This window comes from Littorina saxatilis, linkage group LG10, assembly GCF_037325665.1.
Source record: "Littorina saxatilis isolate snail1 linkage group LG10, US_GU_Lsax_2.0, whole genome shotgun sequence".
Taxonomy (NCBI): Eukaryota; Metazoa; Mollusca; class Gastropoda; order Littorinimorpha; family Littorinidae; genus Littorina; species Littorina saxatilis.
This window is the reverse complement of record NC_090254.1, coordinates 45262979-45290795: the sequence shown is the minus strand read 5'-3', so window position 1 is coordinate 45290795 and position 27817 is coordinate 45262979. Positions and strand designations below refer to the sequence as shown.

Sequence of the window (27817 nt, the reverse complement as noted above, 5' to 3'; positions counted from 1 at the left end):
CACACGGTTAGGGAGTTATTGGTGGATTTTGGTTTTTTGGGAGGATCAACTACGGCATAACTCTTCCTTATCTTCTCCATGTTTTCAGCGTTTACCTCCCTTCCTTCGTATGGTGCACTATAGTATGAGGGGGGCATCTTCGGATATTCCCGGCGTTCTGTTACTATTTTTAGAAGGTCACCGCAGTGTCCAGAACGTAAATTGGACCCGTAAATTATCCTCACTGTAAAAGTGCAAAGGTCGAATCAATTTATAGCCACGCGAAAAATACACTCTCATCTATCTCTATATATTTATACAATAGATATAGATATATATATACGGCTTCTGTGTGTGTGTGTGTGTGTTTGAGTGTGTCTGTAGAAAACACCTGTGTATTGCACAGTTCTGTTTGTGATGTGGTACCTAGGGCGTCGTCGACAAGTATCATGTTCATGTCGTGTTCTGTCACGTGCATGTCATGTCACACTCAGCACGAGTAATTCACTGCAGTTGCTGGCCCGTAGAGTGCGTTCTTTCACAAGCAAACATGCTGATTACATAGCGACTGCTTTAACGCACCTCGAGCTTACATAGCCAAGTCAGTGCTCAAATAGCGATTTTCTCCCGAATTCCTGAGGGTAAAGGGGGACAATCACATTTTCGTTGTGTCTTAAACACACGACACAGCTCCCTCTGCTCTTGGCGTGGGTCCAGAAAGGGGGCTAGCTGCCCTTGGTGGCGTTCCCACTCGCCCTGCAGGAGTCCTCGTGTTTCTCGGGAGAGAAGTGAAAGTCGCTAGAGGGGTGAGCTTCAGCTCACTCTTTGTCTAGGGACGCTTTTGTTACCCTGCTTTTATCCTGCCTTTTTAACCCTGAGCTGTTTGGCTTGTTTTTTCTTGGTGACCGTACCGTACCTTGTAAGTGATGAGCCAAGTTGCTAAACACAAACTGCCAAACACCACCTTTGCTGATAGGCGGGAAACGTTCATCTGGGTAGATAACTACCTTCCAACGGACACCACTGCTCTGAGGGAGCAAGATTGGTCCCTTAATATGGACCAAACAGCAAGCGGTTCTGACCGCGCCCCAGATATTCCCATGGAATCACTGAATGAGACTGACCGGGCCAGCCGGACTGGTCAGTCCCCAAAATCCAAACAGCTTAATAAAGCAATCACCAATGAGAAAACCAGCATATCTTCTCCTTTCAAGAGAAAGAGATCGCGGGAGGACGACCCTGAGGGGGGGCAGAGCTCTCCGGAATCTCTTCTCTTCCGGGATAGCCCCCCACGCTCTCAGATTACTGATCATTTTGAGGAAGACTTCACCGAAGTCAATCGTAAGAAGCCCAAAAAGAAAAAGAAGCAAAAGGTCCTCTGCGAGGGTCCCCCTCTTCAGGGAAACACAGGTATTTCCCATGCAACATCTGCCCGGGGGGTCGACACCTCCCAACCCCTAACTGAATCACAAGAAAACCAGACAACTCAACAGCCACTACCACCTGCCAATACACACACACACACAAAACAAAGACCCCGAAGAAAACTTCTTTACCAACCCAAGCAACCTCCTCCCTCCTTCTTAGAGTTCCCCGTGGTGGTGCAGGACCTGAAGGAGGGCCCTGCAACATTGCAGGGACTCGGCCTCAGGAGGAAAAAAACTTTTGACCTTGCCATCGGCGAGGTCAAAGAAATACGCATGCTGGCAGCTGGGAGCGTCCTGGTAGGGTGCTCCTCAGCATCACAACAAAATAAGCTATTGAGGCTGGACTCGATCGGCGGCATCAAAGTGAAATGCCACCGTCCGGAGGTAACAACCGAAGGTGTCATTAAACGCATACCCACAATACATTCAGGAACAGACCTGTCTGAGATGGCAGTGGGCGTGCGCGTCCGGATGGAGGATGGGAGTCTTGTAGAAAAGGGCCCCTCCTCGGTTCGATCTTTTCGCCGTCTTCTCCTTAGGGATGGGAAACCGTCTCAGGCGGTCCGTGTCACGTTTACAACGGCAATTCTTCCAGACAGCGTCGTTCTGGAGAGTGAGGTGTACGGCGTCGAACCCTACACTCCTCCAGTGCGGCGCTGTACGAAGTGCCAGAGACTATCGCACCTAAAACAACAATGCAAATCAAAAGTGCAGATCTGCCCCCGATGTGGCTCCAAGGGCCACGACGGAGCGACGTGCACCAAGGCCAAACATTGCGTAAACTGCAAGGGCGAGCATTCCGCCGCTTATCTTGGATGCCCGGAAATGAGACTGAGGTTGCAGGCCAATAAGATCAGGTCGGCAGCATACATACCATATTCTGAGGCCCTGGATCGGGCGCGGCGAGAGCTCGCCAAACAACAAAATAAAACAGCGACTGCCCCAGCGGAAATGAGGGACTCCTTCTGGCGTCCCCCTCCGCAACCGATCCGGCGGACCTCAACCCCCCGGTCCGGGTACTCTTTGGCTGTCCAGAGACCCCCCCTGGGTGGGCAAGTAAATAAAATACAAGAAATCAAAAACAAAATGACCGAACATGACAATACACTCCTTCCAGTTCATGCGGACAGTTCTGCTGCAACCGCGAAGCACCAAACAACTTCGCAAAATCCAAATCCTGGCCCCCAGGCGCCCTGTAAGTCTCAGACGGCTCGGGCAGAGGCGCCGCTTCATGGGACCCCCGGGTTAAAGGCCTCCCTCCTACGCAAAGCCCAGAACAGGAAGGAGGACTCGAAAGAAGAGCAGCTCTTCGAGAGGTTGATGGGGAGAATGGAGGAGGGATTGGCCCAGAGATTCAGAGAATACAAACTTAAAACTGAACAGGAAATAAAGCAGCAGATGAGGGAGGAGCAGGAGAAGGCAGAGCTTGAGCTAGCCGACGCTGCACTAGATAAGCTAAAAACAGGAGAGCAATATGCAAATTTAAATGAACAACAAAGAGGCCTTCAAGGTTTCATCGAGCAGTGCCTCGGCTTCATGGTTAAGGCCAGACAGATGCAGAGTCCTCTCGACCTGATCGACTCCCTCTCAGCTACATACACACAACTCTCCAACACCAAGGTTGAACGCTTCATTCCGGGCGGCGCCACTCTGGCGCTGGGCGCCCTTGCTGGTGCCAAGCAGTTGTCCGTGACGGATATGAAAGCTGTCAAAACCACTTTTTAACCTATTTTAAATCTGCCCTTTAACTTACCTTCTTTGTGCGTGTTAAAATGGCTGAACAAAGTGAAAGCGGTCACGGATTTATCATATTACAGTGGAACTGTCGCTCTATCAACTCTAACTTCTCTCAGCTATATAATTATATATCAAATCACTCTGCTGACATCTTAGTTATCCAGTCAGTCAAGAGAAAACGCTCCCTACTGCCTTCTATAGATGGTTTTGACTTCCCTCCCATAGTAGAGCAAAAGGGCTCAGGGCAACTCATTCAAACAGCTATTTATCTAAAGTCTTCCTTAAATTACAAACCCTTTGCACCTCTCATCCCTAGTTCAGAAAATCTCAGTACATGTGCTGTTGAAATCGAAATAAAAGGATCCAAAAACCTCAACATAGTTAACATATATTACCCCCACGGGTGTAATAAAAAAGGAACTACCGACTGGCTAAAATCCCTGGATCATGGCAGGGCACACTGGTGCGTGATGGGTGATTTTAATAATCACCACCCTCTGTGGGACTCTGCTAACCCTAGATACAAACATGCCAATAGCAACCTTGCTGACGTCATTTTGGAAACTGACTTTTGTATACTAAACGATGGCTCGGCAACCAGACTTCCAGACAGAGCTGACCATTCCCCGTCAGCAATCGATCTCTCCCTTTGCTCAAATGCCATAGTCACTGACATCGACTGGAACGTTTTCCCGGACGCCCTCGGCTCCGATCACTTACCCATTGTTCTTACCTTCCGCCACTTCGCCCCTAATCGCAATAACTCGGAGGTCAGAAAAAAGTACAATTACAAACAGGCAAATTGGGACAGCTTCCGTGCGGAGCTCGAGGGTGTCAGGGAGGAAACTCTCCTTACGGATGACATCGAAGCCTCTTACAATAACATACGTCAATGTATACTCACTGCTGCCAATAATCACATTCCGCTTAAATCAGTAAATCCTAACTGTAAGGCCAAAAGGAATGAGTGGTGGAATGCAGACTGTGATGAAGCCTTGGCAAACAAGCGATATCACATTAGGACATATCTCAGGCACTGCTCAGACGCTAACTTCACGAATATGAAGTCAGCTGAAATACAATTTAACCAGATCACCGCTGAGGCTAAACTTCAAAACTGGGAAAACTTTGTCCACAAAGAAACTAAAGATTACAAAGACTGTGGCAAAATCTGGAAGAAAATCCGCAGATTTAAATGTAGATACAGAACTAAAGAAAAGCCACTACTATCGGGTGATAAAATGACCACAACTGACTCTGAAAAGGCAAACCTATTAGCAGATACCTTTGCCAAAAATAGTCAATCAAAATCCCTAGATACTGAACGACTCAATTATAGGTTAGATCAAGAGAAGAGTTTCACATACCCCCCAGATGACAACCAGTTGCCTATAAACTGTGTGTGTAAAGCAAAAAAAGTCCAAAACGCCATCTCTTCTGTGAAAGACCCAAACAAATCCACAGGTTCAGACCCAATATCATATCACATGATAAAACATTTACCACCTAACTTTGTTAAGTTGCTAACTCAGTTTTTATATTTAGTCAAGTTTTGACTAAATATTTTAACATCGAGGGGGAATCGAAACGAGGGTCGTGGTGTATGTGCGTGTGTGCGTGTGTGTGTCTGTGTGTGTGTCTGTGTGTGTGTGTGTGTGTGTAGAGCGATTCAGACTAAACTACTGGACCGATCTTTATGAAATTTGACATGAGAGTTCCTGGGTATGAAATCCCCGAACGTTTTTTTCATTTTTTTGATAAATGTCTTTGATGACGTCATATCCGGCTTTTCGTGAAAGTTGAGGCGGCACTGTCACGCCCTCATTTTTCAACCAAATTGGTTGAAATTTTGGTCAAGTACTCTTCGACGAAGCCCGGGGTTCGGTATTGCATTTCAGCTTGGTGGCTTAAAAATTAATTAATGACTTTGGTCATTAAAAATCTGAAAATTGTAAAAAAAATTAAAAATTTATAAAACGATCCAAATTTACGTTTATCTTATTCTCCATCATTTGCTGATTCCAAAAACATATCAATATGTTATATTTGGATTAAAAACAAGCTCTGAAAATTAAATATATAAAAATTATTATCAAATTTTTTTTTTCGAAATCAATTTAAAAACACTTTCATCGTATTCCTTGTCGGTTCCTGATTCCAAAAATATATAGATATGATATGTTTGGATTAAAAACACGCTCAGAAAGTTAAAACGAAGAGAGGTACAGAAAAGCGTGCTATCCTTCTTAGCGCAACGAATACCCCGCTCTTCTTGTCAATTCCACGGGCACTGCCTTTGCCACGGGCGGTGGAGTGACGATGCTACGAGTATACGGTCTTGCTGCGTTCAGTTTCATTCTGTGAGTTCGACAGCTACTTGACTAAATATTGTATTTTCGCCTTACGCGACTTGTTCAACCTATGCTGGTTAAAGGATACTATCCCCGCAGCGTGGTCAGACTCACAAGTAGTAGCAGTATTGAAGAGCGGAAAACCGGGCAATCTACCTGGCAGTTACCGCCCCATATCACTAACCCCCCACCTCAGCAAGATCTTTGAGCGTGTGGTGAACCAGAGGCTGGAGTTCCACCTCAATAAACACAATATCATTCCTACATGCCAGGCAGGTTTTAGGCAAGGTCGTTCGTGTGCGGACCACATTGTGCACGTCACTGAAAAAATCAAAAAGACCTTGGCACATAGTAATAATTCTCTTCTTGGAACCTTCTTTGATATTAAATCTGCGTACGACAGCGTCTGGCATGCTCGTCTACTCCTAAAACTCGGCAGAATCGGTGTCTCTGGCCACATGTACCAATTCATCAAAAACTTCATCAGCAATCGCAAGATGTCTGTCCGAGTGGGCTCTTCGGTGTCCGAAACCCATGCGCTGGACATGGGGGTTCCCCAGGGCAGTATCATCGCGCCAAACTTATTCAGCATCATGCTCTATGACATTACTTCTGTTAAGGTTGACGGTGCCAGTGTACTTCTGTATGCGGACGACCTCGCCTTAATAGACACTAATAGACCACGCCATAACAGAGTTACCAACACTGTTGACTTATCTTCTTACCAAACTAAAATCGACAACCTCTGTCAATATATGTACACCAACGGCTTCCAACTAGCCTCAAATAAAACAGTCTTTCTTGTTGTCTCCCGTAGACAACTGTACAGGAACTGCAGTATAAAGATAGGTTGTGATATTATCAAACCGAGCTCAGAAGTTAAGTTCCTCGGCGTTATCATCGATACCCGACTTAACTGGACCAGTCATATCGAACATCTGATCAATAAGGCCAACAAGGATCTTTATATCATACGCTACCTGGCGTCCCAATCCTGGGCCAGAGGACGTGTGTCACAGAGGTAGTGCGGGCATTAATTCGCTCCCGCCTCCTTTACGGGTGCGAAGCTTATTTCGCGACGCGCCCGGCGCTCATGAAAAAACTGGCTATTATAGAGTGCAGGGCGCTCAAAATAGCTCTGGGACTCTCCCAACAAGCGAGTAAGAGTCGAGTCTACAGCGAGTGTGGGTGGCTGCCCCTTGTGGATGAGATAAAACTCCGTTCAGCTCAGTATGCTGTCAGAGCCCACGCGGTAGAGAACTCTGCCTGCGAGGTCCTGACTGACTTTTTTCCTCAGCACCAAAATTATGAGGCCAACACCAAACATAGCACTCAACTCTTGGCCAAAACGCTACCCTTATCCGACACAGTAAACCGCATTCTAGCCGATAGCGGGGTGAAGGTCAGTGAGCTGGCCAGGGTCCCCCCGCCCTCCTACCCGCCTTGGCTTGAGGAAACCCCTACTATCATATACGACAGTGAAGATAATACTACCAAAAAAGATAACCCCGTCTACCTAGCTACTGTTACAAAAGAAACCCTAAACTACAAATTCTCGGAGCATTTAAAAGTCTTTACTGACGGATCCAAATTTGCAGACGGCAGCGTTGGCTGCGCCTTTGTGATCCCAGATCTCAAAATCTCAAGGAAATATACTCTTAATAAAGACATCTCCATATTCTCAGCCGAGCTATTTGCCTTGCTCATGGCATGCACTTTTATAAATGACCTCCCAGTCACACCGCGTGCGGTAGTTTTCTGCTCTGACTCGCGCTCTTCATTACAAGCTCTGCATCGAAACACATCAAATCGGGCAGAGCTACAAAGAGAAATCCTCTTTATATGTCACCAGTTAATCTCATCCGGCACATCCGTATCATTTCTCTGGGTCCCCTCTCACGTAGGGGTCCGGGGAAATGAACTGGCGGATGTCGCTGCCAAAGAAGCGGCAGAATCTAGCCCAGCTAACACTAACATCGGCTACTCAGTAACCGAGTTCTACAGTAAAATCCGTAAACTCATTCGAAGTCAGTACGTAACATCTCTGTCCTATCAACCCATTGATATGAACGATCTACACCCCGATCTCCCAACAAACCTCCTTACTATCTTCAGACGCCTCCGTGCCGGCGGCTGCCGCTTCCATATCTTTAACAAGTCCTGCCATTGTGGAGAACCCTATTCATTTCAACACATTTTCGCTCCATGCGCTACAAATAGAATTACCTTTAAAACCTTATATGACCATATGCAGCTCCATGGTCTGAGTCCCCAGGATTATCTGCGCAGTAGCAGTTCTCTAGGCTGGTCACACAGCTTGCTGCTGTGCCGACTGGTCAGGGACTCGGACATGGGGCTGTGGGTATAACTAAGCCCAGATTATCACATCAGCGTGTTTCAGTTTGAGGTCGAGTGGCTCCCGCCATCCCTCCTGATTCCAGCGACTACCTTCTAGACAACATATCCTCACCCAAGGCCCACTAGTCGCCAAACTGTACATATTGTTTTTATTACCACGGCCTTCGTGGCTTACATCTTAATCCTTTTATTTGTAAAAAGTTTTGAGATTTATTGTTCGTGTTCCTCTTACTTGCTCATCTATTTGGTTTTATTGGTGATCCTGAAAGGTTCCACTTTTTAACTCGATTTGAAATAATAAAAAAATAATATTACAAGCCCGTTATTCAAGATATAGAATACAGACTTATAATTCTTACCAAGAAACATCTTAACTACTTTTCATTTTAACAAATTCCACAGAGCATTATCAACTCAACCCCACCCCCTGCCCTCCTCTCCTTATTTTTTGTTTCTTTCTTTCCTCTTTTTGAAAGCGGACAAACACTCAAGTCCTTAATGGCTCAAAACCGTAGGACTTTTAATATTAATTTTAACGAAAAGTATGGGACTCGACATGATATGATCAGGAATGGCATTATGGCCCCTGAATCATGTTCGTGCTGTTCCCATTCCACGAGTCTGGAAGGGACCTAAGCTTGACGGGTCCATGGTTCGAAGCCGGCGTACAGTGCGCCACTCAAGCCGGGTATTCGGCTCTACTTGCTACCCGGCGAAACGGCAGATACACCCCGGACAAAATCTGGTCGATGAGATATTTCAATACCTGCTCTCAGCGCGCAGCGCAAACCGATTTTGGTTTTTTTTTCCGGATCTTTTGTTTTCTGTATGCGGTCAGTAGGTGTTACAGAAAGAGTTATATTGATTTGTCTTTTTCTCCGCCTGTCTCTTTGTCCACTCAATCAACTTATTTTAACCACACTTGTTAGCAGTGCCTTCTCAGTTGGTGGCAGTGAGAATGGTAAGGACGGGGGTGTTTTTCCTACCTCGGAGGAATTTCTTGTTACATATGTTTTAGACCAATGAGCGCTGGTATGCATAGCGCAATTGTACGAGATTGTCATCTCTAGTTGTTTTTGCTACAAAACTGTGAGTACCGGATTTTTTTAGTATCTAACCTTTATGTTCATGATTGTGTGTATTTGTGTGTATGTTGTCATAACTGATTAATACAGTGGAGGGAACTTACATTTGGAGTTGTGTTTGATTCCTGTATGACAGTGTACTAGCGCATATGCATTCATTCACAGTAAGTGCTATTAATTTTTCACAAGGTATCTGCTAATCTTTGAGGCAATATTACTTTTAACAACAACAACAACAACAACAACAACAACAACAACAACAACAACAACAACAACAACAACAACAAGCCAGAGCACACAAGTGTTTTTCAGTCTTGAGAGAACACGGCTAACCACAACCAGTCGCGGGCTGGTGACTAAGACAGCGAAAGCTTTGACCCAGTTTGGACACTGGCTGAGATTAAAACAAGTCGCGAAAGGCGAAATTACAACATTTAGTCAAGCTGTCGAAATCACAGAATGAAATTGGGTGTAGTCCGCCGCTAGTGCAAAAGGCAGTGAAAGTGACGAGCCTGTTTGGCGCGGTAGCGGTTGGCCGTTGCGCTGTGCTTCATAGCACGCTTTACTGTACCTCTCTTCGTTTTAACTTTCTGAGCGTGTTTTTAATCCAAACATATCATATCTATATGTTTTTGGAATCAGGAACCGACAAGAAATAAGATGAACGTGTTTTTAAATTGATTTCGAAAATTTAATTTTGATCATAATTTAATTTTCTTTTAATTTTCAGAGCTTGTTTTTAATCCAAAGGTAACATATTTATATGTTTTTGGAATCAGAAAATAGTGAAGAATAAGATGAACGTAAATTTGGATATAAAACAAAGTATTTTTTTTACAATTTTCAGATTTTTAATGACCAAAGTCATTAATTAATTTGTAAGCCACCAAGCTGAAATGCAATACCAAAGTCCGGCCTTTGTCGAAGATTGCTTGGCCAAAATTTCAATCAATTTGATTGAAAAATGAGGGTGTGACAGTGCCGCCTCAACTTTTACAAAAAGCCGGATATGACGTCATCAAAGACATTTATCGAAAAAATTAAAAAATGTCAGGGGATATCATACCCAGGAACTCTCATGTCAAATTTCATAAAGATCGGTCCTGTAGTTTAGTCTGAATCGCTCTACACACACACACGCACAGACAGACAGACAGACACACACACACACACATACACCACACCCTCGTCTCGATTCCCCCCTCTACTAATAAAACATTTAGTCAAAACTTGACTAAATGTAAAAAGAAAGACAAGTCGCGTAAGGCGAAAATACAATATTTAGTCAAGTAGCTGTCGAACTCACAGAATGAAACTGAACGCAATGCCATTTTTCAGCAAGACCGTATACTCGTAGCATCGTCAGTCGACCGCTCATGGCAAAGGCAGTGAAATTGACAAGAAGAGCGGGGTAGTAGTTGCGCTAAGAAGGATAGCACGCTTTTCTGTACCTCTCTTTGTTTCAACTTTCTGAGCGTGTTTTTAATCCAAACATATCATATCTATATGTTTTTGGAATCAGGAACCGACAAGGAATAAGATGAAAGTGTTTTTAAATTGATTTCGACAATTTAATTTTGATAATAATTTTTATATATTTAATTTTCAGAGCTTGTTTTTAATCCAAATACAGCATATTTATATGTTTTTGGAATCAGAAAATGATGGAGAATAAGATGAACGTAAATTTGGATCGTTTTATAAATTTTATTTTTTTCTACAATTTTCCGATTTTTAATGACCAAAGTCATTAATTAATTTTTAAGCCACCAAGCTGAAATGCAATACCGAAGTCCGGGCTTCGTCGAAGATTACTTGACCAAAATTTCAACCAATTTGGTTGAAAAATGAGGGCGTGACAGTGCCGCCTCAACTTTCACGAAAAGCCGGATATGACGTCATCAAAGACATTTATCAAAAAAAAGAAAAAAACGTTCGGGGATATCAATCCCAGGAACTCTCATGTAAAATTTCATAAAGATCGGTCCAGTAGTTTGGTCTGAATCGCTCTACACACACACACACAGACAGACAGACAGACACACACACATACACCACGACCCTCGTCTCGATTCCCCCCTCTACGTTAAAATATTTAGTCAAAACTTGACTAAATATAAACAAGTCGCGTAAGGCGAAAATACAATATTTAGTCAAGTAGCTGTCGAACTCACAGAATGAAACTGAACGCAATGCCATTTTTCAGCAAGACCGTATACTCGTAGCATCGTCAGTCCACCGCTCATGGCAAAGGCAGTGAAATTGACAAGAAGAGCGGGGTAGTAGTTGCGCTAAGAAGGATAGCACGCTTTTCTGTACCTCTCTTTGTTTTAACTTTCTGAGCGTGTTTTTAATCCAAACATATCATATCTATATGTTTTTGGAATCAGGAACCGACAAGGAATAAGATGAAAGTGTTTTTAAATTGATTTCGACAATTTAATTTTGATAATAATTTTTATATATTTAATTTTCAGACCTTGTTTTTAATCCGAATATATGATATTTATATGTTTTTGGAATCAGCAAATGATGGAGAATAAGATAAACGTAAATTTGGATCGTTTTATACATTTTTATTTTTTTTTACAATTTTCAGATTTTTAATGACCAAAGTCATTAATTAATTTTTAAGCCACCAAGCTGAAATGCAATACCGAAGTCCGGGCTTTGTCGAAGATTACTTGACCAAAATTTCAACCAATTTGGTTGAAAAATGAGGGCGTGACAGTGCCGCCTCAACTTTCACGAAAAGCCGGATATGACGTCATCAAAGACATTTATCAAAAAAATGAAAATAACGTTCGGGGATTTCATACCCAGAAACTCACATGTCAAATTTCATAAAGATCGGTCCAGTAGTTTAGTCTGAATCGCTCTACACACACACACACACAGATAGACAGACACACACACACACGCACATACACCACGACCCTCGTTTCGATTCCCCCTCGATGTTAAAATATTTAGTCAAAACTTGACTAAATATAAAAATGTGTAAACTACATCGGCTGACACGTGGGGGGGCGATCGAGGTCACTGGGCCCTGTAATGGAATGTCGATATTCGGCGTTTTGCACGAGAAACAAAATGGCTGTCCAGTTAACGCTCGTTATCATATGAAGATGTATCTTCAACTGGTGAGTCTTTGACTAATAATGCGAGGTGTTGAACAATACCTCCCAAAGACATCTTCAACTGGTGAGTCTTTGACTAATAATGCGAGGTGTTGAACAATACCTCCCGAAGACATCTTCAACTGGTGAGTCTTTGACTAATAATGCGAGGTGTTGAACAATACCTCCCGAAGATATCTTCAACTGGTGAGTCTTTGACTAATATATATGCGAGGTGTTGAACAATACCTCCCGAAGACATCTTCAACTGGTGAGTCTTTGACCAATAATGCGAGGTGTTGAACAATACCTCCCGAAGATATCTTCAACTGGTGAGTCTTTGACTTACCCGCAGCTCTGATTTCTTGGAGAGAGTGGTTCTCTTTGATTGCGTTTGCAAGCACCTTGGCTCCCTCTCTGCCCAGATTGTTGTCACAAATGTCCTGCCGGGAGTAAATTAAACATGTGCTCCTTGTTTAAAATTAAAAAAAGACAATGTGATGTCAAAAATGCTCCTAAAGATATCCTATCTTAATGTAAAAGACCACAATTGTACAAAGGGGGGAGGGGGGGATGGGCAAACGTGACAGGCCGTGATTGCCGTGGATGCCGGGCCAGACTTATAATCATCATCATCGACACTTTCATAACTTCTTCTCCTTGGATGAGTTTTGACAGGCATTACATGCCCTCTAGCGGCCTGCACATGACCTCTAGCGGCCTGCACATGCCCTCTAGCGGCCTGCACATGCCCTCTAGCGGCCTGCACATGCCCTCTAGCGGCCTGCACATGACCTCTAGCGGCCTGCACATGCCCTCTAGCGGCCTGCACATGACCTCTTGATGACCGCACATTGCTTAGGGCCAAGTTATACCTGCGCAGAGTCAGCGGCACAGACGACGCACTGCATATTATTGATGCTGCGATAGGGATTATGACGAGTACTTGGCCCGTTTTTCTTTCACGCAACGTGTAGCGGGCTGGGATAAGCTGCAGTGCGTCGTCTGTCTTGCTGAAGTTACATAGGTGAGCCCCGGGCCTTACCAACACTTTGATGACATAATTTCCCTGGATGAGTTTTGCCATGAAGTACATGCCCTGTGCACCCAGCATGTTGCCGGGTATTTGTAGCTCCGTCACTGTCAAGCCTGTCTGTCAACACACCCATCACGGCCATCACGATGTCAGTTAAATGAGTAAAATATGCGTATGATCTCGATCGTCGTCGTCGTCGTCATTATCATCATCATCATCATCATCATCATCATCATCATCATCATCATCATCATCATCACCATCATCACCATCACCATCGTCACCGTCGTCGTCGTCAGCAGCAGCAGCTACAGCAGAATCGGCATGCGAAGCAGCAGCAGCAGCAGCAGCAGAAGCGGCAGCAGCAGAACCAGAACCAAACCCATCAATATTATCACAATGTTGTTTTTAATTATTTAACCATAACTATGTCGGTGTTGTCTGTAACGTCGTGATCAACATCAGATGCAGGGGGCTGGTCAGGAAAGGAAGGGTTTTCATACATCTGGTTGTTGTGAAGGAAATCACGAATAACACTAACAGGCAAAGTTTGATAGTGATATCCTCCACGCTTTGAGAGCGTTAACCAGAGATAATAGAGTGACGTAGTGAAGTGTGGTGCACGTATTGTAAATTCAGCTCACTGACCGAGAGAGTTGATGTTGTGAATCGCAACGAAGATATCGTTACACTTAACCACTGTCCAGCGACAAGGAGGGGTTGTCACAGGAATCGACCGGGAGAAAGGAAGCCCGAGTAGAGCACTTAACAGGTAAATAGAATAAGCATTTGAATATCGTTAATGTTTATCGCATAAGTTGAATCGACTAACACTGTAACTTTAAACATAGCAGATATAATATCTATGACAAGATGTCCGCTATTTATGTTGTGCAGTGCGTCGTGTAACCGGTCGTAAAGGAAGATAGTGGGCAGATGACAGAATGAAGGATCTGAGAAGGCGCCGGAATATCACGCCTATAGACTCGCATAGCTGAGATTCGACGGGAATTCTAGAAGCTAGTGCACGGTTATTTTTGTCCGTAGAGTTGGACCATAGTGGTCACAGGGCGGTAGAAACTGAGTAGACCGAGGTCACCAGTAGAAGGAAGTAGTAGTTAAAATACATTTCCTAGTGAACAGCAATAGAAGCTGTGTAATTCTGCGTATGACCAGAATTAAAATATGTCTACACTATCTTAATTACTTAAGAGATAAGGAATATTTAGTAGACAGAGCAGACGGTGTTTTAAGTCTGCCGTAGTAGGAACTATAATTGGTTTTTGTTGACTACACACGAGCCGTGAGTAGATACCTGTAAACTAGATATCGTGTGCCTGTGAGTTCACGGACTGTTTTTGTAGTTTTATACCTCAGTGAAGGGTAGAGAATTTTGTCATTGCAATTGTGTATGAGATTGTCATCTCGAGTGTTTTTTGCCTTCCAAAACTGCGAGTACTGGATTTTTGAGTACCTAACATTTATGTTCATGATTGTGTGTATTTGTGTGTATGATGTCATAGCCGTATAATACAGTGGAGGGAACGTACCTTTGGCGTTGTGTTTGATTCCTGTATGACAGCATACTAGCTCATTTACATTCATTCACAGTTGTGTCAAAAGAGGTGGGGGGGGGGGGGGTCGACGACACAATCATTATTCACAAAGAGTGAAATGGCTACGGCCCTATCCCCAGACGGGCCCAAAGCTCTCATGACCGGCCACGACACAGATTTCTAATTACTCACAACGAGAGGGATGACCACCTTTCTGATTACTCACAAAAAGGGGGATGACCACAGCAATCATTGCTCACGAGGAAGAGAGCCACAACCACTTGTTACTCACAACGAGGGAGAAAGCCACATGAACTGGTTACTCACAACGGAGAGATGGCCACAACCACTCGTTACTCACAACGGAGAGATGGCCACAACCACTCGTTACTCACAACGAGAGAACTGGCCAGAGCCACTTGTTACTCACCACGAGGGAGATGGCCACAGCTTTTGCCCCGAGAGGCCCAAAGCCCTGATAACCGGCCACAACGCGGCCGGATTGCACGCTACGAAGGAAACGATTGCTGGCAACGATACCAAGCATGTCGCAGGCGGCTATGTACATCTTGCGGACTCGTTCCGGGTCACGCAGTCCTGGGTACTCTTCTCTTGGCTCTGAAAGACGACAGTGTTGACGAAGCAATTATTACCTGGGCGAAGTCCACTTTGCAAAGTCTAATTCCGGACACTGGCTGCACGAAGTTTTGGCACTTCATTTTCGGTAAAAGGATTCACAAAATCGTCTTCTGGCTCAATTAGAAACAGCCTTGTAGCTTTATAACACAACAGTTGATGCGGATATAATCGGTCAATATAGTTTCCAGAGATGAGAATACACAAAGATCAAGAAAGGAAAAACCAGATTTATAATTACGAAAAAAAGGGATTAAAAGTTTCAAAATCAGAAATGTCAAGATGTTCACTGACTTATCTGTTGCTCGTTGTAACACAGACAGCAATGACTCTTACATGGGTCTGTTATTTTGCTAACAATAAATAAAATGTGCTCACAAGTCAACTAGAATTCTGCTCCAACCTAACAAAACTGAGAGCTATACTTTTTCAAGACATCATCACACACACACACACACACACACACACACACACACACACACATACATACAAACACACACACACACACACACACACGAACACACACACACACACACACTCATACACACCCCACCCTCCCCCCACACACACCCACACCCCACACACGCACACACTTACACATTCACACACACACACGCACACACACCACCATAATATTTTACGGAGATATAGAGAAATGTTTGTTATTTTCTTTTTTGGTCTTGTTTTTGTTTTTGTTTTTGTGGTTATTTGTTCGTAGTTTGTCTTTTTCTGTAAAATGTATCCACAGGTGCTTTTGTTACTTCTTTTCGTCATACTTTGTTTAGTCTATGGTTCATCATTTTACGCTTGTCTGTATTACTGGTATGGAATACACACACTCACACACACACCCCCACCCCCCCCCCCCCACACACACACACACACACATACACACAACCTACCCTTCCAGTCCAAGTCCTCCTCAAACAGAGAACTATCCTCTATGTCGACCACAAACACGCCTGATTTCTGGGCCTCCTCCTCGGCTTTGCGCAGGGCCTTGGCCGCGGCGTCAGCGGCTAGCTTCTCAAATAAAGTGTTCCGGCTGGTGCTCGGCTGCCCTCTGCCTCTCGGGACCCTCCTTTTGCCGTCCTCGATGAAGACGTCCTTGGTGTTCCCACAATCCCTGTCGAGGAAGTTTTTCAATGGAGCGGCATGTTCTTTGAACACCTGTGAGATAGGAAGATTTTTTTAGATTTGTTTATGACTTGTCCTAAATTAGTTTTGGTTGATGTGAAGTCTTTCCTCGCAAGTTTGAAAATTAGTTGGCTAAAGCGCATATTGTGTAATGATGAAAATGTAACACAGATTTTGTATGCAATATGTCATTTGGTAAGAAAAGTTAAGCAGTATGGTGGAGAGTATGCAAATGCTTTGATGTTGAGGGTGAAAAATCCCTATTGGGCTGACGTCTTTAGACATTATTTTCTTTGTTTGGTGTTTAACGTCGTTTTCAACCACGAAGGTTATATCGCGACGGGGAAAGGGGGGAGATGGGATAGAGCCACTTGTCAATTGTTTCTTGTTCACAAAAGCACTAATCAAAAATTTGCTCCAGGGGCTTGCAACGTAGTACAATATATGACCTTACTGGGAGAATGCAAGTTTCCAGTACAAAGGACTTAACATTTCTTACATACTGCTTGACTAAAATCTTTACAAAAATTGACTATATTCTATACAAGGATAAAAGGAGAAACAGAATCCGTTAGTCGCCTCTTACGACATGCTGGGGAGCATCGGGTAAATTCTTCCCCCTAACCCGCGGGGGGTTTAGACATTATAAGATGTTGTATGACAAAAGTGTGCCCCTTACATAAAAACAGTTTGTCTCAGAACCATTACATTATAACAGAAGTATATGTAGAGCTGGTAAATGTATTTGTATGTTAGATTGGATAGAAAATGGAATTGTTTCTGTGGGTCACTTGTTAAGTGACAATGGATATTTAAGTTATGATGATTTGAAGCAACTATATCCAAACGTTTATGTTGATTTTGTGTTATATGAAGGCTTACTTGCCTCAGTAAAAGCATATCAGAGGAAATTGAAATTGACATTAGATGAAAAATATGATGTAAGGGAGGCTTGTGTTTGGTTTTTTGTTAGTAATAGCAGTGTAAATCAGATTTATTCTTTTATTATTAAAGACCTATCACCAGTAACAACTCTGGAGAAGTGGGGACGCGAGTTACAAATTAATATGGATAAGGCCAAGGTTTTTTCGAAAAAATTAAAATATTACAACTGACCAGAAGCTCCGCTGGTTCCAATACAAATTGTTGTACAGAATTTTACCAACAGGACGTTTCCTGTTTTTGCGGAAATGAGTTGATACGCCATTATGTCCGCTATGTAATCAAGCAGAAGAAACAATATCTCACATGTTATGGCAGTGTGAAAAGATTCAAGATTATTGGTCTGATGTACTTACATGGTTAACTACAAATTTTGCCCACTGTCATGGAGTGCAGTTCTCGTTAGAGCTAATTATATGTGGTGTAAAGATTAATTGGTATTCAGACAGAATTTTGGATTCAATGATTTTGATGGCTAAATACACAGTTTTTTGGGCAAAATTACACGGGAGAGCACCTACTGTCCCAGCCTTTGTAAATTACGTGAAAAATTGGTTTGAGGCAGAAAAATATCAACGCAAAATAGATGGACGTTATATACAGTTCGTGTCAGAGTGGAAGCAATATAGCCACTTTTTTCACTGAGGACATTTTTGTAATTGTTATTATCCAAGTTAGACGGTTTTCTTTTCGCCTGATGTCTTTTTTCTTTGGTGGTTTTATTTATTTTTTATCATTTTTTGGTTCAAGGTAAAAGCACACTGCAACTCAAGTAATATTTCAGGGAGATATTATAAGATGTTTGGTGGCTTGTTGACAGACCAGCTTTTTTGTTGGTCCAAGGGGACCATATCGTCTTTTGTTTCATCTTTATCGACCAAGGCCGAAGGCCGCGGTTGATAAATATGAGACAAAAGGCGATATGCTCCCCGAGGACCAACAACAAAGTGCTGGTCTGACAACAAGCTACCAAACATCGTTTTTGTCATCATTTTGGTTGTGCAACAAAATGCACAATAACCCACAGGGAGACGAATTTTTAGAATCCAACTCCGGGCCACAAAGCATCGTCACAGTAGCTCGAGATAACACGTCAACCTTGTATGTGACGTCAAACGTAGCTTGTTGACGCTTTTCTTCCAGTCTGAAAATGCACATAGCTGCGATCATACGTGTGAGTTCAATAAGTGTTGAGCATATTTCTTTTCTTTTTAAGTGTTTATGACTTTTTCTTGTGGATTTTGCGATTACAGAGATAAGTTGCAAATTGACCGTGAGTCGCCGCGGTAATTATCAACATTGATTGGGTCTTTGAGAGTGAATGCTTACAATCGTTGTCCTCGGAAACACAAATCCAAAGCCGCGATGGTTCCACACATCAAACAATCAGCCTGATTGGCTTTTACTTTGACAATCCACGTTTCACCTGAAAGCTCAAACCCATTCACCACCTCGATTTATTGCATGGGGAACATGAGATTTATTTCTTAGGTGTTTGCGAATGAAAACTCGTGAAAATGATGACAAAGAGAAATGTTTGTTGTTATTTTCTTTTTTTGTCTTGTTTTTACATTTAGTCAAGTTTTGACTAAATGTTTTAACGTAGAGGGGGGAATCGAGACGAGGGTCATGGTGTATGTGTGTGTGTCTGTGTGTGTGTGTGTGTGTGTAGAGAGGTTCAGACTAAACTACTGGACCGATCTTTATGAAATTTGACATGAGAGTTTCTGGGTATGGTATCCTCACACGTTTTTTTCATTTTTTTGATAAATGTCTTTGATGACGTCATATCCGGCTTTTCGTGAAAGTTGAGGCGGCACTGTCACGCCCTCAATTTTTAACCAAATTGGTTGAAATTTTGGTCAAGTAATCTTCGACGAAGCCCGGACTTCGGTATTGCATTTCAGCCTGGTGGCTTAAAAATTAGTTTATGACTTTGGTCATTAAAAATCTGAAAATTGTAAAAAGAATATTTTTTTTATAAAACGATCTAAATTTACGTTCATCTTATTCTCCATCATTTGCTGAGTCCAAAAACATATAAATATGTTATATTTGGATTAACAACAAGCTCTGAAAATTAAATATATAAAAATTAATATCCTTATTTTTTTTCGAAATCAATTTAAAAAACACTTTCATCTTATTCCTTGTCGGTTCCTGATTCCAAAAACATATAGATATGATATGTTTGGATTAAAAACACGCTCAGAAAGTTAAAACGAAGAGAGGTACAGAAAAGCGTGCTATCCTTCTCAGCGCAACGAATACCCCGCTCTTCTTGTCAATTTCACTGGCACTGCCTTTGCCACGGGCGGTGGAGTGACGATGCTACGAGTACACGGTCTTGCTGCGTTGCGTTGCGTTCAGTTTCATTCTGTGAGTTCGACAGCTACTTGACTAAATGTTGTATTTTCGCCTTACGCGACTTGTTTGTTTTTGTTTTTGTGGTTATTTGTTCGTCGTTTGTCTTTTTCTGTAAAATGTATCCACAGGTGCTTTTGTTACTTCTTTTCGCCATACTTTGTTTAGTCTATGGTTCATCTTTTTATGCTTGTCTGTATTACTGGTATGGAATTCACAAACTTGATGTTTCTTTTTGAAGTCAGCAATCACCACACACATAAGCAGAGACACTAAATACATTCCAAACCACAGACACGCTCAACATAACCTGCTAATCAAGTAAAATAAATATATATTGATGTACATTATTAGAAGAACAATCACACTTTTCTGTCCTTTGTAATAGTATGCTATTTGTGGAAAAGAGAAATAAAAATTAAAAAATTAAAAATTAAAATTAGTTTTTGTTTGAAAGTTTAGGTTGGTTAATAGTTATTAGTACACGCATGATCCACATATACACCAGACATCGACATATGTATCTATCACACTTTTCACGGCTGTCTCACACACCATGTAGCCCACACCTGGAAGTGTTGTTCGTGCCGCTGATTGTAAACTCAGCGCCAAAGTTTGTTTGTTTGTTTGTTTGTTTTTTCTTCAAAATGTGTTACCAAAACAAATGTACCGCCAATTGTGACGAACAAGCAAACAACACCAACAACACCAAAAACAAACAAACACAGTTTTTCATTATAACCAATCTCCACAATGTGGCGGTTCAATAGTCTTTACAAAAAATCTGCACTCACACAGTGTCATAATGGAAAAATGTGACCCTCCACCACAAAATGAGTCACATGTCACCTCGCGCGGTTCTGCGCTAGGCTTAATACAAGTCCGGGGAGTGTCTGGTAACAGTGTGAGGGTCACCTTAGTCCCAGGCTTATAACTCAAACAGTTTTCGCTCTTTTTTAAAACGGTTTTCACCACTGGATAGAGCATAAAAAAACTCTTTAGGAAAATGTAAAAATATGAAAATCATGCAAAGGTGACATGCGACTCATTTCGTGGTGGAGGGTCACAAATGTGCTCAGATAACCAACACAGAGGTAGGCGCGCGGAGATGAAGAAGGTTTAAAGAACAAACAGACAGAGAGACAGACAGACAGAGTGAAAGCTATACACCGTATTTTCCGGTGGTGTAAAACATAATTATCTGTGTGTGTATCGTGTGTTTTTGTTGTTGAGTGGCCATGACCTTCGATAACGAATCTATCAGGGGAAGGTGGACCACTGGACTCGAAGCAATGTGGGATCAGTCCCGGGACCGGTAACTACACTCTTCATCTTGAATTGTTCTTGTGAGTGTGTGTGTGTGTGTGTGTGTGTGTGTGTGTTTGTGTGTGTATGTTTGTGTGTGTGTGTGTGTGTGTGTTAGAGAGAGAGAGAGAGAGAGAGAGAGAGAGAGAGAGAGAGAGAGAGAGAGAGAGAGAGAGAGAAGTATTACATATATCATCATCACCTTGATCATCATCATCATCATCATCATCTATTTATCTTTGCATTCCAACGGCAAATAATAGATAATTATCTTTTCTTTTTCTTTCTTTCTTTATTCATTATCTATTCCATTATTTTCATGTATCTATTCATTTTATGTATCTATTTATTTATTCTATTCAATATCATATTTATTCTGTCGCGACCTGCTGACCCAAATTTTGTTCTGGTATTCTCGTACTTTCTGACAGGGAGGTAATACTGAGAAGGTGAATCCCAGTCCAGAGAGTTTTCTCCCTTATATCAATGTGCGTGTTCAGGCCTTACTAGTAACTTCCCTTTTACGCTAAAAAATTCATTTGTATATAGTTAGCAATATCATTACTCGTAGAAGGATAAACTTTTTCCTGTGCTCAAAATCAAATTTCATCTCCACATTGCTTTTCATTGTTAGCTGTATTATTTAGTTTGATCTGATTTGTTGTTGTTGTTGTTGTTGAAGGGTATGAGCATTATTTTGACCTTGACAATACAAATACACGCACAAGACGTTTTCTGTGTATATATATCTAAATGCATAACCGCACTTAATATTAGCATAGCTGGTTGTGTGGTCTCAAGTTTAACTTTTGTATTATAATATATATGCCAACCTATGTTATATATACATACATAAAATCATGTTTAAACCAACATCAAAATCAGTAGAGCAGAGAACTTTCACTATAGCGACATATTCCCCCCCCCCCCACCCCACCCCCAACCCCCACCTCCTACCTTCCTCCTCTTACAAAAACCAACAACAACTGAGAACATTAGGACTGTCGATAATACAGGTTGATAATTAAGACGCAGGACGAGGGTTCGACAATTGTGTCAAATTACCTTTCGCGGCATAAGCCTGAAGTTGGCATCAATAGGGGCTGAATACAGGGTCGTCATGGTTAGTTAGTCACACGAGAAGACACTATAGATGCACTAAAACTACGGATACCAACTTGTTGAAGAGTGGGTTACGAGGCTGACTCAGTAAGGACTCCCTGTTAGAAGAAAACAGAGTATACATGTAGTTTGTGTGTGTGTGTGTGTGTGTGTGTGTGTGTGTGTGTGTGTGTGTGTGTGTGTGTGTGTGTGTGTGTGCAGGGCCGGACTAGGTAAGTACGAGGGGGTGGGGGGGTTATAGATGGGGGTCCAGGGGGCGAAGCCCCTTGGTGGGGGTCCAGGGGGCGAAGCCCCCTAGGTGGGGGTTGCAAGGGGGCGATGCCCCTTTGAGACTGAACGTTTTTTGATGTTTCTGGAGGGAAACGAAGCCTCTCCTTGAACGAAAAAGGTAGATTTTTTTTGGAGGGGGTGAGAGGTGCGATTTCTCCTCGGATTTCATGATGATCCAGATGCAACTCCTCCTCCCTCCTCCCTCCCCCACAAAAAAAATGCGTTTGGGAGGTACATCCTTAAGCCAGGGGGGGGGGTGCGCAACCCCTGTAACTCCCCCCCCCCCCTAGTCCGGCCCTGGTGTGTGTGTTTGTGTGTGTTTGTGTGTGTGTGCGTGCGTGCGTGCGTGCGTGCGTGCGTGTGTGTGTGCGTGTGTTCTTTTGTGAATGGATGCGGTATATGAGAGAGAGAGAGAGAGCGAGAGAGCGAGAGCGAGAGAATTGAATTGAATTGAATTGAACTTTATTTTACAAGGATCCTTGGGACGCATAAACACACAATTATATAATTAGAAAAAATTAAAAATTAAAAAGTTAAAAAGTTAACCAACAAAAGGAGGTCGGAAAACGTGATAATAAAGATGACGATGATGACGATAATGATGATGATAATGATGATGATGATGATAAAGATGAGGCATGAAGAGCATACATATGTGGTTATTCATAAAATCAAATGCATACTATGCAGGTAATTATAAATACAAGCTGGTGGCAATCGAACATGTAGTAATAGTGTAACAAAAATATGTTCAGAACATACAATGCACAGCATATTTTTGACGTAATACTAAGTTTGGTAAGTCAAAAGGCGTTAAACTACCCAGACATTAAGTGGTTTTTAACACATTTTTTTAAACTTTTTAATGACTTTAGGTGCTTAAAGGATGATGGAAGTGAATTCCAAACTAAAGTACCCGAAAAAGCAAGACTGGTCTTATACAGGTCAATTCGTGGAATTGGTGGGATCAAGTTGACCGACCCATATCTGTGGGTAGCTTTATTAAATAATGATGTAATGTAAATCGGCACTTTACCGTGATACAATTTATGCATGAAAATGGCTTTGTTTAACTTGAGATGCTTTTCCAGTGGAAGAAAGTTAAGCATTTTTAATTTCATATCTGTTGAGGCATTATCCTTTACGATGAGTTTGGCCGAGCGACGATAGAGAGAGTCTAACTTGTTCAAGTGGACATCACTGCTGCCATCCCAGAGCGTCGAAACATAATTAATGTGAGGCATTACATGAGCATGGTGGAACATTTCCAGAGTCCTTCTGTCGGTATATTGCTTTAACTTGGATAGGAGGAAAACGTTCTTGGCTACTTTCTTGCAAATATGCTGTATTTGTGCCTGCCACTTGAATTCACAATCAAGAATTACCCCTAAAACGCGATGCTGTTGAACTTGTTCAATTGATTGCGTACCAATAGTAAGATTTAGTTTGAGTGGAGAAATCTGATGTTTTTGTCTGGTTGCAATTACCATACTTTTAGTTTTTATTGGATGGACAAGCATAGCATTAGCACTACACCAGTTATTTACATCGTTTAAAGCTGTTTGAAGGGAGGACTCTATTCCTGTAACAGACTTTCCACTTGAATGAAGAGAAGAATCGTCAGCAAAGAAATCACTTCTTACATTACTATCAGAAATGTGCAGTGGCAGATCATTGATATACAGACAGAACAAGATCGGCCCAAGCACTGACCCTTGAGGCACCCCGCATTTCACAGTCTCCTCAGTAGATATTTTACAGTTTAGGGCAGTATATTGAGATCTGTCCTGTAAATAGGAAGCAAAAAAGTTACACACTGAAATGTTTCTGATATACAACTGTAATTTCTTCAGTAAAATTGAATGATCAACAATATCAAACGCTTTTTTAAAGTCGAGAAACACAGCACCACTGATTTCAGATCGGTTTGTTGCAGACAACCAGGTGTCGCATAGCGTGGTTAGGGCGCTGCGACAAGAGTGATTTGTTCGAAAACCAGATTGAAATTGATGGAAAAGGTTTCTGCTTTCTATGTACGCGAGCAAATGTTTGTGAATATGTTTTTCCAATGGTTTGGATAAAATGGGTAATAAGGAAATGGGTCTAAAATTATTTGGGTCGGATAAATTTCCGCCTTTATGGAGTGGAATTACTTTTGCTCTCTTTAGTAAACTAGGTACAGTATTTTGCTTTATGCAGAGATTATACGCATAGGTGAGTGGCTCCACAATATATGGTAGAGCTAATCTGGCCAAGTAAGGAGGAATCTTGTCAGGATCCATGGACTTTTTTTAAAAATTTTATTAGAGAGAGAGAGAGAGCGAGAGAGAGAGAGAGAGAGAGAGAGAGAGAGAGAGAGAGAGAGAGAGAGAGAGAGAGAAATAGACAGACACACTGACAGCCAAGAGAGAAAGAAGGGGACAGAGTCAGACAGAAGTTACTGACTATTAGGGTTTAACGTCCTCTTAGACCAACTGGTCTATATTGGGACAGGTATTGGTAATACGCTGAAGATATGGTGTGATACTTTGATTCGAACAAGCCCGCTGTGGCTGTCTTCTTCGACACACCAGCATTGGGTTTGTCTCGTCAAAGTATCGAAATACGATCATGATAATCAGAGACGAGAGATGATGCATACGTGTCTTCGTGTTTTCCAAGCCCTGAGACTTTCACTGTGAACGTGGGATCTTTTTCGTGCGCATGTGTGCACACGGGGGTGTTCGGACACCGAAGAGAGTCTCCACAAAGTTGACTCCGAGAAAGACATCTCTCGCCGAACGTGGGGATCGAACCCACGCTGATGGCGACCAACTGGCTACAAAGCCAGCGCGCTACCAACTGAGCTACGTCCCCGCCCAGACAGAAGTGTGTAAACAAGGGAATTAACATGATAGATTGGTTCATGGATATCTACGTTTGCGGAGTTACTTCCTTTGTTAGAGTGGTAATAATGTGGCAGATGTTGACAATTAAAACCTTGGCAGCATACATACATCATTACATGTGCTTTATTCGTTTAATGTGTTTGTGCGTGTTTGTGTGTTAGTGAATGTGTGCGTGTGTGTGTGTGTTAGTGAATGTGTGTGTGTGTGTGTGTGTGTGTGTGTACGGACAATGATCATGCTGATAGGTTGACTCAAAACAACAAAACAACTGTACTTCAAAAACTTACCACTCTACATTCTTGTCCGAGAAGGTAAGAATCGTCGAAACGTACGTCATTGATTAAAGACGTCACTCCATTTTCTGTCAGTGTTTTTTCAGTCTCGGTCACCGAGACCTTCTCGTGACGTTTGTTTAATTTGACCAAGACTAGGGTATAAAACAAAGAAATAAAAACTTTAAAAAGTTACGTTAGCCAAACAAAAGGACACGATAAGTAGAGGTTACATGCCGAGTCTCAGTGATTATTAAAAATAATGGTCGAAGTTAGCGGATCATGAAAAATGCGAGCTTCAGCGAGCTTTTTCATGACCGCGAACTGAGACCATTATTTTTAATAATCACTGAGACGAGGTGTGTAACCTCTTTATTCCTCCTTTCTTCAGTTATTCAAAGAAAACAGGAGTTTTTGTGCGAAAGTTTGATCGAATCCGAATCACTCAACCAGTCAACCTGCGCAGGCGATCGATTAATGCGCGGTTGTATAGTTCCGTGCAAATCATTCCATTCTGTTAACACTTCTTGTCAGTTTCCCTGTTTTAGACTAAAATCAAGTACACAGATATGCTGTTATTCTGCTGTGGCGGTAAAGGCAGATATTGTGTGTTCTGTTTATGTTTTAGTATCGTTCTTTCGTCAAATGGGACTAGCAGACGAACTTTTGCACCCGTGTTCCAACGATGAAGTTCAGTTTTCTGGGGAAAATATAGTGTATGAAACCGCTTTATGTTGTTTAAATTGATGAGATGTGTGCATTTGGTTGCGTGTGATCTGTTTATAAAATGAAATATTGTTGAAAACTGACCGTCGGATTGCAGTCAGTGTTGTCGAAGAAACTGCGTTAAAAGAAGGGGAACTACTCTTGTCGGCAAGAGTATGAGTTACTTGCCTTGGGAATTTGCTTGTGATGAACCGTGTATGCACGGCAGATCTAGATTCAGAAAACAACCTAACTCATGGATTTTATATGGAGATTCATGTGTTCAGGCCTGTAGTTGTTAATTTAAATGCGGTATGTTTGTATTGTTTGCTCCAGAGATGTATATTTCGTACGTATAGAGCGTTCGGAACTTTTCAGTCGCAAAAGTAGTACCAAAACAGAACAGCTTCTCAACCCATTGCACTATCGAGGATTCAGGCTGTTGCTGGCTCGTTATTTGTTTGGTTGCTGGGTCATTATCGAAAAATAACTAGCTCTACAAGTTTACAGAGGTAAAGAAGCAGAGGGGGGAATAAGTAGAGGTTACACGCCGAGTCTCAGTGATTATAAAAAATAATGGTCGAAGTTGGCGGATCATGAAAAATGCGAGCTTTAGCGAGCTTTTTCATGACCGCGAACTGAGACCATTATTTTTTATAATCACTGAGACGAGGTGTGTAACCTCTTTATTCCTCCTTTCTTCAGTTATTCAAAGAAAAGAGGAGTTTTTTTGCGAAAGTTTGATCGATTTCTATTCACTCAACCAGTCAACCTGCGCAGACGATCGATTAATGCGCGGTTGTATAGTTCCGTGCAAATCATTCCATTCTGTTAACTCTTCTTGTCAGTTTTCCTATTTTGGACTAAAATCAAGTACACAGATATGCTGTTATTCTGCTGTGGCAGCAAAGGCAGATATTGTGTGTTCTGTATATGTGTTGGTATCGCTTAGGATAAAGTTCTTTCGTCAAATGGGACTAGCAGACGAACTTTTGCACCCGTGTTCCAACGTTAAAAACTGTATGAAGTTCAGTTTTCTGGGGAAAATAGTGTATGAAACCGCTTTATGTTGTTTAAATTGATGAGATGTGTGCATTTGGTTGCGTGTGATCTGTTTATTAAATGAAATATTGTTGAAAACTGACCGTCGGATTGCAGTCTGTTGTCGAAGAAACTGAGTGAAAAGAAGGGGAACTACTCTTGTCACCAGACAAAGTATGAGTTACTTGCTTGGGAAATTGCTTGTGATGAACGTTTGAGCATGGCAGATCTAGATTCAGAAAACAACCGAACTCATGGATTTTATATGGAGATTCATGTGTTCAGGCCTGTAGTTGTTAATTTAAATGCGGTATGTTTGTATTGTTTGCTCCAGAGATGTATACTTCGTACATTAGAGCGTTCGGAACTTTTCAGTCGCAAAAAGTAGTACCGAAACAGAACAACTTCTCAACCCATTGCACTATCGAGGATTCAGGCTGTTGCTGGGTCGTTATTTGTTTGGTTGCTGGGTCATTATCGAAAAATA

At 42.2% G+C, this 27817-nt stretch overlaps 1 protein-coding gene across 1 annotated transcript in view; it reads right to left on the bottom strand.

Annotated features, from left to right (window-relative positions):
• The window catches only part of LOC138979265 (leucine-rich repeat-containing protein 74A-like), a 29928-nt gene extending 4288 nt beyond the window's left edge, over window positions 1-25640 (bottom strand). Inside the window, exons 1-6 of the mRNA XM_070352023.1 lie at window positions 25600-25640; window positions 22098-22252; window positions 16187-16454; window positions 15079-15266; window positions 13102-13209; window positions 12406-12499 (exon numbers count right to left, since the gene is read on the bottom strand). Coding sequence (XP_070208124.1) covers window positions 12406-12499; window positions 13102-13209; window positions 15079-15266; window positions 16187-16454; window positions 22098-22154 — 715 coding nt within the window. The 5' untranslated portion in view covers window positions 22155-22252; window positions 25600-25640. The remainder of the gene's footprint in view (window positions 1-12405; window positions 12500-13101; window positions 13210-15078; window positions 15267-16186; window positions 16455-22097; window positions 22253-25599) is intronic.
• Window positions 25641-27817: the final 2177 nt, after the last annotated feature.